This window comes from Trichomycterus rosablanca, chromosome 17 (assembly GCF_030014385.1).
Source record: "Trichomycterus rosablanca isolate fTriRos1 chromosome 17, fTriRos1.hap1, whole genome shotgun sequence".
NCBI lineage: Eukaryota > Metazoa > Chordata > Actinopteri > Siluriformes > Trichomycteridae > Trichomycterus > Trichomycterus rosablanca.
In genome coordinates this window covers 23,389,348-23,403,324 of record NC_086004.1, presented here as the reverse complement: position 1 = coordinate 23,403,324, position 13,977 = coordinate 23,389,348, and the positions used below count along the sequence as shown (strand labels likewise).

Sequence of the window (13,977 nt, the reverse complement as noted above, 5' to 3'; positions counted from 1 at the left end):
AGTAGCAAATGGTAAGGAAGGATTTTTTCTCATTGGCTCTCAAGCACCGTGTCCGTACACTGATGAGCCAAAACATTAGAACCATCAATCTAATATGCAGTCAGAACAGCACTGACACATTGAGACTTTCCAAGACATCTAAAGGAGTCCAGTGCTGTCTGGTAGATGGACATTATCAGTGGGGCCTTTAATCTTTGTACGAGGTGGATCATCCTACAGACAGGTAAAAGATGCTCATGTGTACAGTTGTCTACTTGATTATGTACAGAACAGGATTTGTCAGACAAGTCTACCTTGTTCTGATGCCTGTGGGACCATTCTAGGGGTTTTAGCGTGAGATTTTGACCAGCCTGTGACTTTGAAGCCCCATATACTAAAGGGTCAACTGCATTGTGTGACATTCACTTAATCAGCAGTATTGATACGATCTGCAATTTAAGCCACAGTAGCTCTTCTGTTACTTAATTCAAGAATTCTTTATGTTCTGTGGCATCAGTGAATCTTGGCTGCCTGACAACCTGCTGGCACTTTGTTCCTTGCCCTTCCTCAGACCACTGCAAGTGCTGTTTTGGAGATTGACCCATTCATCTGGTCATGATGATTTGGCCCTTATCAAAGTCCCTCAGGTTTTAATGCTGTGCACATTTTAATCAGTGGCTAGTTGTGCAATTCACATCTGCTGTACCTAAGGAAAGTAAGACACCCCATTCACTTGGGTTAACCTATCTTTTATGCACAGCCAATATTGGTGTATTATATGAAACAGCATTTCTGAGGTTTTTTTGTTTGTTTCCATTTTCTGCCCAGTTTATAAGGCACAAAAACCCAGTTTACACACATTGTAGGTGTATAATTACAGATTTTAGATTTTTTTTATGCATACTGTTAATCCTCTAGTATTTTATCAGTGGAGGCATTTTGATCACATGACCCTATAGGCTGTGTATCTTTGGTTAAAGGATTATTTTTGTCACAGCACTGACTATGTTTAAACATTCCAACACTGCTGCCATTACACTCATACCAGAACACACTCCCTCGTCACTGCAGTGACAGAGGGAGGAAAAAAGTATACATAACATTACATCTGATACAGTGTATACCCCCAGACTGCGTATCAAAGGTGTAGCTCGTAAAATTGGTTAATGAATGTATGCACCAGCTAAATGTTCTTGCCAGTTAGAGAATGACATACAATATAGTTGTAGTTGTACTTGGGTTTTATGGATTTTTTGCACAACATGTAGCAAGAATGCATTCCATTCCAAGCCAGTGTACATTTGTAAACAAAAAGCATCTTTGTGCATTTAATAAAGAGCCCTGCCTCTATTTATGCACGCCAGAGCTCGTTATCTGGGTTCATGATCTTGAAGCTTGAGAAATAGTTTAAAATTTCACATGTGGGTGGGCCACAAGATGTAAAGTGTTGGGAACCCCTATTCTAAAACATTCACATTTTGTGGCTGAACAAATGACTTTTTAGTAAATTTGGTTGCTTTAAAATAATATTTAACAGATCTGTTAAAGCAGTTACCACAGAGCAAGGGGCTTGTTTTTATATCCACAAGAACCTATTTTGCCTTGGTGTCTTCATAGAGTCTGACCTACACAGCCAAGTTTACAGTAAACGCAGAGTGGGGGCTGTGGGTGCCGAATGATGTCCACAAAATGAATTTCACTTTTACCTATGTTAGGCAAACCTTGTATCTAAACATGTGTTTTTAAAAGCAATCTGTACAGAAAATCTGACTTGCATTAGCAGTGGGCCTACAAATGCCACTGGCAATTAACTTTCCAGATGACCAGCCAACTGTTCCATGCCACTATAAATTGGATGACGCCACTATCATTGGCTGAATGGCAAAGGCTCTTGTTGAACTACCCTGGATAAAACATTTTTATACCTTATGTTCTTCTCTAGTATAGTGAGCCAGTTGGGATGGAGTCATTCTCTGACTCGGTATTTCCATATTAGCAGTAAACGATGCTGCCAAATCTACCCGCTCTAAGGCATATTTATTTTTCCTCACACACTATTGGTATGTAGTATGTAAGAAAGGAGTGGTTGGATACAAACAGCTTCTGCCGTTAATGTTATTGTTATATTATGATTCAGTGAGATGCACTTTGGATTCACATCTTTGGAACATTAGTGAATGTAAATGATTGAGCCTTCTCAAGGACAAACTGGTTAACTCACAACTTCCCAGTATGATAAAATATTTTGAGCAAAGATCTTTGTGGTTGACATTTTTATAGTGCTAAAGTATATGGGTTTTTACATGTTCTTTTACACACATACTAACATATCGACAAGAAACACTTTGCCTGTTTAGTAGTCTGGTGTTGTGTGGATTAAAATGGCATATTAAAAACAGGACAATTTATTTTTTTAGTATCCAAATTTGTTTACAGTGATTGTTTAGATCCCATTGTACAATACTATTTACATTTGACCAGTCTGAGTGAAAATGTATTACACCTAAACATTTGAAAAACATTATAAACACAAGTCATGGCTTTATCCCAAGCCACAAAAATGCTTTTTGCCATAATTATACCAATATACTGAGCTGGAAATGTTCCCTATTGGCTAGACTAAATAAATAACAGCATGGTTTTTTTTATATTTAATGGGTATTTGACATTTTCTGTCCAGTCACTCATCACAATTATTAAAGGCTAAATTTCAAAAGTGTAAAAAAAACTTTAAAATGTATGTAAAAGCCTACAACAATTGCTGATATTTAAACATGGTCACTTGAAATTGTATAAATTACAGTGAAACTAATTAAAATATTTTTAATGAAATATAAATATAATAAATATACTACAGATGTAGACTACAAAGACTCCCTGGTACTCTGGTTTCCTTCCACCTTTAAAAACATGCATAAAGTGAAAGTCTTGTGGTTGATTAGCATGTGATAATAATAACATTTTACATACATTTGTGGCATTTAGCAGACACTTTTATCCAAAGCAACTTACACTACTCACTGTATGCAATTCAAGCAATTGAGAGTTAAGGGTCTTGCTCAGGGGCCCAACAGTGGCAACTTGGTGATGGTGGGGCTTGAACCAGCAATCTAATGCTCACTAGTACCGTACCTCAACCACTGAGCTACCACTGTCTCAAACGAAGCAAACAATAATAACCATGTGCAATTCGTACACGGGCATTCAACCAAACTAACGTTTTAAATATTTTGGTTATAGTTGGTTAATCACACATATCTAGAACTGGCTTTTTTTTTTTTTTACAATCAAAGAATACCAACATGTTAATACCAACACGTTAAATTCAGATGCAGACTGTTAACACAAACACTGGAGTCAGTAGTCTTTATTTACACAACAATGGCCTTAAAATAGTGACATTGCCAAGGGAGAGAGACTGAAACACGTGCTGCCCTGCTAATCTAAATATAACAGCGACGTCCAGTGTTATAAATGTGTGATGTCCACAAATGCTTGAGTAAAATGCAAGCTATACAATCGTACAATACAATGCACAAGACACACACACACACACACACACACACACACACACACACAATGTACATTTGTCTTCACTTGTTTACTTTATTATAAGAGAAAACATGTCCATAATTAAAACTGTTCTAGCATGTACAATATATTTTAAAACTATAAATAAAAGTAATATGGAGTGCTACATATATTCACTACAGCTTTAACATGCAGTTGGCTAAATACGCGTTTACTAGCGCTAAATTTCTGTAACACGTCTTTATTATATAAGAGTTATGTAATACTATTACAAGTTTTAAATTTTAATGTTACATGTATTAAGTGCTTATTTGTAAGATATTTGATAGCTGTTAAACCTTTAATGCAGCTAAACTGTGGGTTTCGAAATTTGGTATTGATCCGATACCAAGTAAATACAGGACCAGTATCGCCAGTACCGTTACTGATACTTTTTTTAATAATTAAGGTAGATGCTGTCATGTAATGTGAATTACAAATATATTGTCTGGCCTTTTAAAAGTGTTAAGTGTACTCTGCTAGGGCATAGGAAGTGAGTGTGTAGGGAAGATATTAGAAATGATAGTCTCCTGCTGTGCTATGTTGTTCTGTGGTTGCACTCGAATGTTTGGACATTGAATTATTTTACATTATTTTACAGATGCGTCATCAAATTGCTAAATCTGAATGAATGTTCATGACCTTTAAGTTTATTATTGTAATACATACATTTTCTGTAAGTAGCTGCTCTCAGTAGGGTTGTAGATAAATTCAGTTGTTTAAAGCGGTTCGATTTCTTGTTTCTGGTGCTTTACTTTCTCACAACGTTACCAACATGGCGTATCACCACAAAGAGGCTAAGTCATACCACATAGTTGTGTTTGCTGGGTGAATAAATTTGTAAATTTTTAATAGTGACCGAATATACAGGGGTTGGACAATGAAACTGAAACACCTGGTTTTAGACCACAATAATTTATTAGTATGGTGTAGGGCCTCCTTTTGCGGCCAATACAGCGTCAATTCGTCTTGGAAATGACATATACAAGTCCTGCACAGTGGTCAGAGGGATTTTAAGCCATTCTTCTTGCAGGATAGTGGCCAGGTCACTACGTGATGCTGGTGGAGGAAAACGTTTCCTGACTCGCTTCTCCAAAACACCCCAAAGTGGCTCAATAATATTTAGATCTGGTGACTGTGCAGGCCATGGGAGATGTTCAACTTCACTTTCATGTTCATCAAACCAATCTTTCACCAGTCTTGCTGTGTGTATTGGTGCATTGTCATCCTGATACACGGCACTGCCATTGGATGCACATGGTCCTCCAGAATGGTTCGGTAGTCCTTGGCAGTGACGCGCCCATCTAGCACGAGTATTGGGCCAAGGGAATGCCATGATATGGCAGCCCAAACCATCACTGGTCCACCCCCATGCTTCACTCTGGGCATGCAACAGTCTGGGTGGTACGCTTCTTTGGGGCTTCTCCACACCGTAACTCTCCCGGATGTGGGGAAAACAGTAAAGGTGGACTCATCAGAGAACAATACATGTTTCACATTGTCCACAGCCCAAGATTTGCGCTCCTTGCACCATTGAAACCGACGTTTGGCATTGGCACGAGTGACCAAAGGTTTGGCTATAGCAGCCCGGCCGTGTATATTGACCCTGTGGAGCTCCCGACGGACAGTTCTGGTGGAAACAGGAGAGTTGAGGTGCACATTTAATTCTGCCGTGATTTGGGCAGCCGTGGTTTTATGTTTTTTGGATACAATCCGGGTTAGCACCCGAACATCCCTTTCAGACAGCTTCCTCTTGCGTCCACAGTTAATCCTGTTGGATGTGGTTTGTCCTTCTTGGTGGTATGCTGACATTACCCTGGATACCGTGGCTCTTGATACATCACAAAGACTTGCTGTCTTGGTCACAGATGCGCCAGCAAGACGTGCACCAACAATTTGTCCTCTTTTGAACTCTGGTATGTCACCCATAATGTTGTGTGCATTGCAATATTTTGAGCAAAACTGTGCTCTTACCCTGCTAATTGAACCTTCACACTCTGCTCTTACTGGTGCAATGTGCAATTAATGAAGATTGGCCACCAGACTGGTCCAATTTAGCCATGAAACCTCCCACACTAAAATGACAGGTGTTTCAGTTTCATTGTCCAACCCCTGTATGTGTGCTAGTTAATTTAAAATAAAAAAATCGATGCTATTCTGTTTACATTTATAAGCACAAAGTCAAAGGAAAAGAGCTCTCATTGACTAAAACACAATGTATTCGGGCATACTAACCGCTTTCGCGTACTATTGAGTATGGAAGTATGCGATTTCAGACGCAGCTAAAAACGCTGAATAAGAGCCCCACTACGCATGCTCCGTTTCATTTGCGTAGGCTGCGTAGGGTGCGCAAAGTGCGTACTTTACGTATGTATAGTTTACGCTATTATTTCCATAAAATTGCCCCTATTTCTGTATCTGCAAAGCAAAGTATTCAAAAACTTACAATCTTCCAATGCCTACCAATGTACTGATGTCTGTTAGGATTTTAACAACATAACGTGACGGTACCACAACAAAACACAGCAGAGCAGGAGGGAAGGAGCGAGGTGAGCATGTAGGATGTGAGAGGAGCTGCTACTGTCTGTACACACATCATGGTCTTTACTTTCTCATGAAACAGGAGAAACGTGCTGAATGTATCGGTGAAAAAGTAAAACTAACGTATCGATCCCATCGCACTAGTATTGATCCGATTCCAATACCAACGCTGGTATCAATAATATCGATATTTGGATCGATCCGCCCACCACTCGAGCATACAAACTGAAAATGGCACCCAGACATCCCAAGGTTCGGGGGTACCTCCCTGAAATGAGTTTTTGCAACTTCGGATGTCTGGGCACCGAATAGAAAAGTACGGACGGTCACATAAAACGTGAATAAAATTTTGTTCTAGATGTTTACATGAAGTGTATTTAATGGTCTGTTGCGACTAACCTAAATGTAACATCTTTTTCTAAGTTGTAAATAATTGGATGGCATTTAAAGTTGGTACTACCGTGTTTTCCACCTAAGCAACGTCATGTGGCGGTTGTGTGTTTTCTGACATCACGTTCGAAGCCACATTCACTACATGATGCATTATTATTATTATTATTATTATTATTATATAGTTATAAATAATATTTTAAAGCACTGTTAACGTTTTTGCACTCTTAATCTATTTACGGCAATCACTCTCCTTTCTACAGGGGGCGCTGCTACGACTTTGTACTAAATAACATTCACGTATAGAACAGGAAGAAGTTGGTAAAATGGCGACGTCCATCTGTAGGACGTTGAAAATTATTACCAAGTCAACATGCACCAATTTAAAGGTATGGAACTGTGTTCTATCAATACATTTGTTATTAATTTATATTATGTGGTTTTGTTTTGTCTTTTGGAACCAAACGGTTATACAATACAGACTGAGAAGCGAATTTCTGCCCACTATGATTTCAGATGACTTCAGTGTAATTGTAACTGTCACTGTACTTCACTACTGTACTAAACAGTGTGTTACATACAGACTGCATGTGTAGGACATTAATCTTACACACTCATTAGTATGGGTGAGTACCTTAGTGTGGGTTTTAAAACGCAGTCACAGTTTACTGATGTATGGATACAGACGCAGCCTAAATTATTGGTACATGGTGCATGGTATTGGTACTTTAATTATAATTAATTAAACCTCTATTAGGTCCTAAAGTGTTCAAATTTAAAACATCTTTTATTGTCTATACACGTGTCTCTTTGCTTTGCTCGTTGTAATGTACACAGAACCTGTTTAAAATGATTAGTGAGTCCAATGTGTGCCATGAATACATTTTATATATACCTTTACGTAACCACAAGTCTGAACTGTTGACACAAAGAGGGTTGAATCCATGGTTTCACATTGATTACACCACAACATCCTGACCCTCATTATACTGAAATACCAGGATTCATTAGACCTGGCAATGGTTTTAATGTTGATCTGTTTACTGTTGCCAGTCTGACCATTCTCCTCTGACCTCTTTCATGAACAAGTCAATTACGTCCATATAACTGCTACTCAATGGGTGACAGGCACATCTAATAAATTAAACTTGTGTGAAATGACAAATACATTAAATAACCTAGTAATTGTTTCCTTAATGCCATACATCTGTTTGCAGTATGCTGGCCCATTACTGGAGGTGCAGTGTCCCCAGGCTGCTGTAATCCCCATCCGGGGTAAAAAACGCTACTTTATTCCTCCTGCTGTGGGTCTAAAGGAGAAAACACATGCTGAGCAGGAGGCAAAGGCACGGGCAGCCGGGGTGGTAATCAGACAGGAGTACATGGAGAGACCCATCAACATTTCATGCACAGGTACACCAGCAAAACATGCTTAATTCTTACTAGTGTGTAGATAGCTTACACTATCTAGCCAAAGGTATTTGGACACCTCTCCTAATGTATGATTTAAGGTGTTTCATCCACACCCATTGCTACTAGATGTCTAAAAGAAATAATATGCTTCAATTTGATGTAAATAAATTTGACTTTACTGGCAAAAATACCAATAAACGCTTTCTGAGATCTGGTAAAACGTTCTCCTTCAAGAGTGGTGTCTATTGTAGTCATGAAGAAAAAGAGCCCACCCATTTCACACATTATGTATGTTCTTGACATGCTTGTGACAGCTGGAATCTTTGATCCATACATCCCTCCTGAGGGTGATGCTCGCCACTCCACTCTGTCCAAAGAGGGACTGAAACAGCGCACAGAGCAGCTTCGACAGAGTGCCGCATCACAGCTAGCGTAAGATTGAACAGCATTTCATATCACATGCTTTGCTGTATTACCACATACAGTGCCTTGCAAAAGTATTCAGCCCCCTTGAACTTTTTAACCTTTTGCCACATTTCAGGCTTCAAACATAACGATATGAAATTGTAATTTTTTGTGAAGAATCAACAACAAGTGGGACACAATCGTGAAGTAGAACGAAATTTATTGGATATTTTAAACTTTTTTTAGAAATAAAAAACTAAAAAGTGGGGCGTGCAATATTATTCAGCCCCTTTACTTTCAGTGCAGCAAACTCACTCCAGAAGTTCAGTGAGGATCTCTGAATGATCCAATGTTGACCTAAATGACTGATGGTGATAAATAGAATCCACCTGTGTGTAATCAAGTCTCCGTATAAATGCACCTGCTCTGTGACAGTCTCAGAGTTCTGTTTAAAGCGCAGAGAGCATCATGAAGACCAAGGAACACACCAGGCAGGTCCGAGATACTGTTGTGGAGAAGTTTAAAGCCGGATTTGGATACAAAAAGATTTCCCAAGCTTTAAACATCTCAAGGAGCACTGTGCAAGCGATCATATTGAAATGGAAGGAGTATCAGACCACTGCAAATCTACCAAGACCCGGCCGTCCCTCTAAACTTTCAGCTCAAACAAGGAGAAGACTGATCAGAGATGCAGCCAAGAGGCCCATGATCACTCTGAATGAACTGCAGAGATCTACAGCTGAGGTGGGAGACTCTGTCCATAGGACACAATCAGTCGTACACTGCACAAATCTGGCCTTTATGGAAGAGTGGCAAGAAGAAAGCCATTTCTCAAAGATATCTATAAAAAGTCACCTGGCAGACACACCAAACATGTGGAAGAGGGTGCTCTGGTCAGATGAAACCAAAATCGAACTTTTTGGCCACAATACAAAACGTTATGTTTGGCGTAAAAGCAACACAGCTCATCACCCTGAACACACCATCCCCACTGTCAAACATGGTGGTGGCAGCATCATGGTTTGGGCCTGCTTTTCTTCAGCAGGGACAGGGAAGATGGTTAAAATTGATGGGAAGATGGATGGAGCCAAATACAGGACCATTCTGGAAGAAAGCCTGTTGCAGTCTGCAAAAGACCTGAGACTGGGACGGAGATTTATCTTCCAACAAGACAATGATCCAAAACATAAAGCAAAATCTACAATGGAATGGTTCACAAATAAACGTATCCAGGTGTTAGAATGGCCAAGTCAAAGTCCAGACCTGAATCCCATCGAGAATCTGTGGAAAGAGCTGAAAACTGCTGTTCACAAACGCTCTCCATCCAACCTCACTGAGCTCGAGCTGTTTTGCAAGGAAGAATGGGCAAAAATTTCTGTCTCTCGATGTGCAAAACTGATAGAGACATACCCCAAGCGACTTGCAGCTGTAATCGCAGCAAAAGGTGGCGCTACAAAGTATTAACGCAAGGGGGCTGAATAATATTGCACGCCCCACTTTTCAGTTTTTTATTTCTAAAAAAAGTTTAAAATATCCAATAAATTTCGTTCCACTTCACGATTGTGTCCCACTTGTTGTTGATTCTTCACAAAAAATTACAATTTCATATCGTTATGTTTGAAGCCTGAAATGTGGCAAAAGGTTAAAAAGTTCAAGGGGGCTGAATACTTTTGCAAGGCACTGCAGTTCACATATGTCAGTATCCTACATCTTAGCTCTCTACATTAATACTAGACACAAGCAGCTTTAGCTCATTATGTCATTAAATATTTCATAGGCCTAATATAGTGTGTTAGAAGAGAAAACACAATATCTCACTAAGACTGATATCCACCAGGACCAAGTTTGAAAAATATTTGCATTTTAAACTGATTTAAATTAACTTTTTAAATGAGTTATTGACTGGTATGCATTGTGCTCTGAGTTCTACCAGCATTACGCTGTAATATTTCTTATTATTGCAATATTTGATGGTATTTCATTTTATAGAATCCGTAAAATAAAGGACCATGATCCAGAATTTTCCACAAAGGAGTTTCCTGTCAGAGCTCAGGAAATCTTCATCGAGGCCCATTTGTCTCTCACTCAGTAAGAAACAGTGTTGTATTTTTTTAATGCTTATTTGCATTAAATATGGACAAATATAGCGACGAGGCATAACATTATGACCACTGACAGGTGAAGTGAATAACACTGACTATCTCTTCATCACGGCACCTGTTAGTGGGTGGGATATATTAGGCAGCAAGTGAATATTTTATCCTCAGAGTTAATGTGTTAGAAGCAGAAAAAATGGGCACAAGCGTAAGTATTTGAGTGAGATTGACAAGGACCAAATTGTGATGGCTGGACGACTGGGTCAGAGCATCTCCAAAACTGCAGCTGTTGTGGGGTGTTCCCGGTCTGCAGTGGTCAGTATCTATCAAAAGTGGTCCAAGGAAGGAATAGTGGTAAACCGGCGACAGGGTCATGGGCGGCGAAGCCTCATTGATCCAACAGATGAGCTACTGTCACTCATATTGCTGAAGAAGTTAATGCTGGTTTTGATAAAAAGCTGTCAGATTACACAGTGCATCACAGTTTGTTGCGTTTGGGGCAGCAAAAGGGGGACCAACACAATATTAGAAGGTGGTCATAATGTAATGCCTAATCGGTGTATCTTTATATTATTGGCTTTGATGTAAAAATAGAAAATTTTGGGTTTAAAAATGTTTATCTTCAATCAAAATTTCTGACTTTACCTTTAGGGTTGGAATCAAAATGTTCTCTTTTTTCTCTCTCCATTTCCAGGTTCAACAAAGAGAAACTTCATTCTTTGGTCACAGAAAGGTGTTACCCTGTATGTATACCAATCTGTTTAATGAATGATTTATTTGTTTTAAATGCAGAAGTGATTGTATCATTTTATACATCACATGGATCAAACAAAAGTGTGAGCCTAGAAGAGTGGTTTAAATCAATTTTAACATGCCGCTCCTGTTTTAAAGGAAATGGTTCGAGGTAATAGGCTTAAAACGCTGCGCTGGCACTTCATTGAGTCTTTGGAGCCACCGCGTTTGGTCCATGCCAGATGCCCTGACATGATCAGCAAGGGCAATTTGTACGGTCAGGTGACGATCCGCATGCACTCCAGACAGGTGAGTGAAAACAGCAGTGACACTGTGTCTGTGAATTTGTGCGCTATTGTATGAAGTTCAATTTAGAGTTGTTTCTAAGCAGCAGTGGGTTTTTTCCCCACCAAATGTATCTATGCTCTATTTTTCATTTTCATGGTCAATAAGACATTAGCGATCTATGACCGATTTGGCCGATTGATGCTGGGGGATGAAGAGGAGCCCAGAGACGTTTTGGAGTACCTCGTGATGGAGCGGCACTTGGTCAACCCATACGGCAGCTGGAGGCTTCATGGCAAGATTGTCCCTGCCTGGGCACCGCCTAAAGATCCCATAATCAAGGTCTGTTCATTTCATTGTTCAGTCTTTTCTTATAAATGTTTTAGATGTGATAAACTATTTAGTAGCTGTAAACCAGGGTTTCCTAATGTCTGTCATTTTCAAGCCTAATAGTACATTTACAGTCAGGAGACTGAATTAGATCGATTTTAATGTATATCATTTTTAATGGATTAGTTAGCTTAGCTTACAAACAGCAAATCAGACAGACATGGCAAACTGACAATGTATAAAACTCTGTTCTGTCTACAATATGGACCTTATTTGGTCCTGTAAATTATTTTGGAAGATTAAATTTTCACTCATGATTTCTTCAAAATATCAAGATCAAATGGTAGGTGTAGCAGACATATTTAAACTGCTAACAGGACCAGTGTCATAACACTTCACTTTTATCTAAAATCTCAGTCTCATCACAATTAATTGTGTATTTCATAAATTGTCTTTTTTTATCAAAGTAAAAACTCACAAAATCAAAAAGCCAAGTTTCTACTTGGATATATATTAATATATGTTCTTTATCATTGATCATTAGTAACTCTGAATCAAACAACTGGGGTTAGCATAAGGAATATCCTCAATTGTCAGCATCTGCTTAGAATACATTTGGTTTATTGCTGGCCTTCACTGTTAATAGCAGCTGGACATTTTCATTTCAAAAAATTTTGTAGTGATGAATGACACCATGAACTAAATTCAACCTAACAGCTGTAATTTATCGTTTATATTTATAGCTATAATGGTGTCAGCATTGTTATAGCTCAACCAATGTGAATTTGTAAACAAAAGAAATTTAAACTAACAAGCTTACTCTTGAAGTGGTGTATCGTAGTTGTACTATATTTTATTCACACAAAGGCAATATACAAATATATTTACATTTAGCAGACTATTTTATCCAAAGTGTCTTACAACTGTAATGGAATCCATGCAATTAAACTGGCCCAACATTCTGGGTTAATATCTCAGTACTTAACCACTGACCTTATAGCACCGTGGTTAAGCTACTGAACTCTTGACCATAAGATCTGATATGCGGTGTAATAATTTACAGCGTTTGGTACAATAATCAAGACTAAAATAGTTGCAATTCTTAATTGACACTAATTTTCTTTTTCCAGACTGTTATGATTCCAGGTCCCAAGCTAAAACCAGAAGAGGAGTTCGAGAGCCTAAATTACGAGGTGCCCAAACCCAAGGCAGTGCAGTGGCATAAGTAAGCCACAGGGTGGCGCATGTCTATGATTTGTACAGATAAAATCTTGTCTTTTGAAATAAACCTGTAACTCAAACTGTGTAGACGGTGTTTTCATTATTTATTTATTTTTATACCTAACGTGTGCAGTAAACGTGGTTTTGAACTTGGTTTGCGATGTCTGGGTCAGTTTAGAGTTTCTCAGAAACTTTGGTACTTAAGCATTTTCAAATGACTGCTCGGTGCTTTCAAACTTAATGTATAGTAAATGGTGCACATCTGCTTACACTACAAAGCATGGTATTGTTTGAGATTTGTTTACTTATTTACATACACTATATTTCCAAAAGCATTCATACATGCCTCCTAATTATTGAGTTCAGGTGTTTCAGTGACATCTAGGTGTATTGTATAAAATAAATGATATACTGTATGCCACTCAGGACAGAGCAAGATTAGGATCCGAATATAGTGCCTAAAAAGGAGCATACATTTTACATGTGCAGATGTCTGAAAAAATTACACTTTTGTTGTCATGGTATACAGATCACATATTACCAAATGCTTTTGGGATGTCCACATTTCAGTAAAATTCTACTATTGTAATGTAAAATCAAACTTAATACGGACCAGAAAAGTTGCCGTTCCTGTCTTAGACTGTTTTAATAAAATGCAGATGTACGACTGGCTAATTAAACATCTTACACACACAAAGGGGCGGCACTGTGGCTAAGTGGGTAGCACTGTCGCCTCACAGCAAGAAGGTCCTGGGTTCGATCCCCAGGTATGGCGGTCCGGGTCCTTTCTGTGTGGAGTTTGCATGTTCTCCCCATGTCTGCGTGGGTTTACTCCGGGTGCTCCGATTTCCTCCCACAGTCCAAAGACATGCAAGTGAGGTGAATTGGAAATACAAAATTGTCCATGACTGTATTTCATATAAGCTTGTGAACTAATGAATCTTGTGTAACTACCGTTTCTGTCGTGGATGTAACCAAAGGGTGTAAAACATTTACATTAAAAATCCTAATAAAA

The 13,977-nt window shown here is 38.8% G+C and overlaps 1 protein-coding gene across 2 annotated transcripts; it reads left to right on the top strand.

Annotated features, from left to right (window-relative positions):
• The first annotated feature begins 6,799 nt into the window (after positions 1 to 6,799).
• On the top strand, positions 6,800 to 13,038 carry mrpl45 (mitochondrial ribosomal protein L45). Of its 2 annotated transcripts, XM_063013015.1 has the most exons (8): positions 6,800 to 6,869; positions 7,698 to 7,893; positions 8,208 to 8,325; positions 10,288 to 10,386; positions 11,089 to 11,137; positions 11,286 to 11,435; positions 11,580 to 11,753; positions 12,872 to 13,038. In XM_063013015.1, exons 1-8 carry the CDS (start codon positions 6,807 to 6,809, stop codon positions 12,968 to 12,970), a joined length of 948 nt encoding a protein of 315 aa, XP_062869085.1. In that variant the 5' UTR covers positions 6,800 to 6,806; the 3' UTR covers positions 12,971 to 13,038. The 2 variants fall into 2 exon arrangements, with proteins under 2 accessions (XP_062869085.1, XP_062869086.1); XM_063013016.1 differs by lacking the exon at positions 10,288 to 10,386.
• Positions 13,039 to 13,977: the final 939 nt, after the last annotated feature.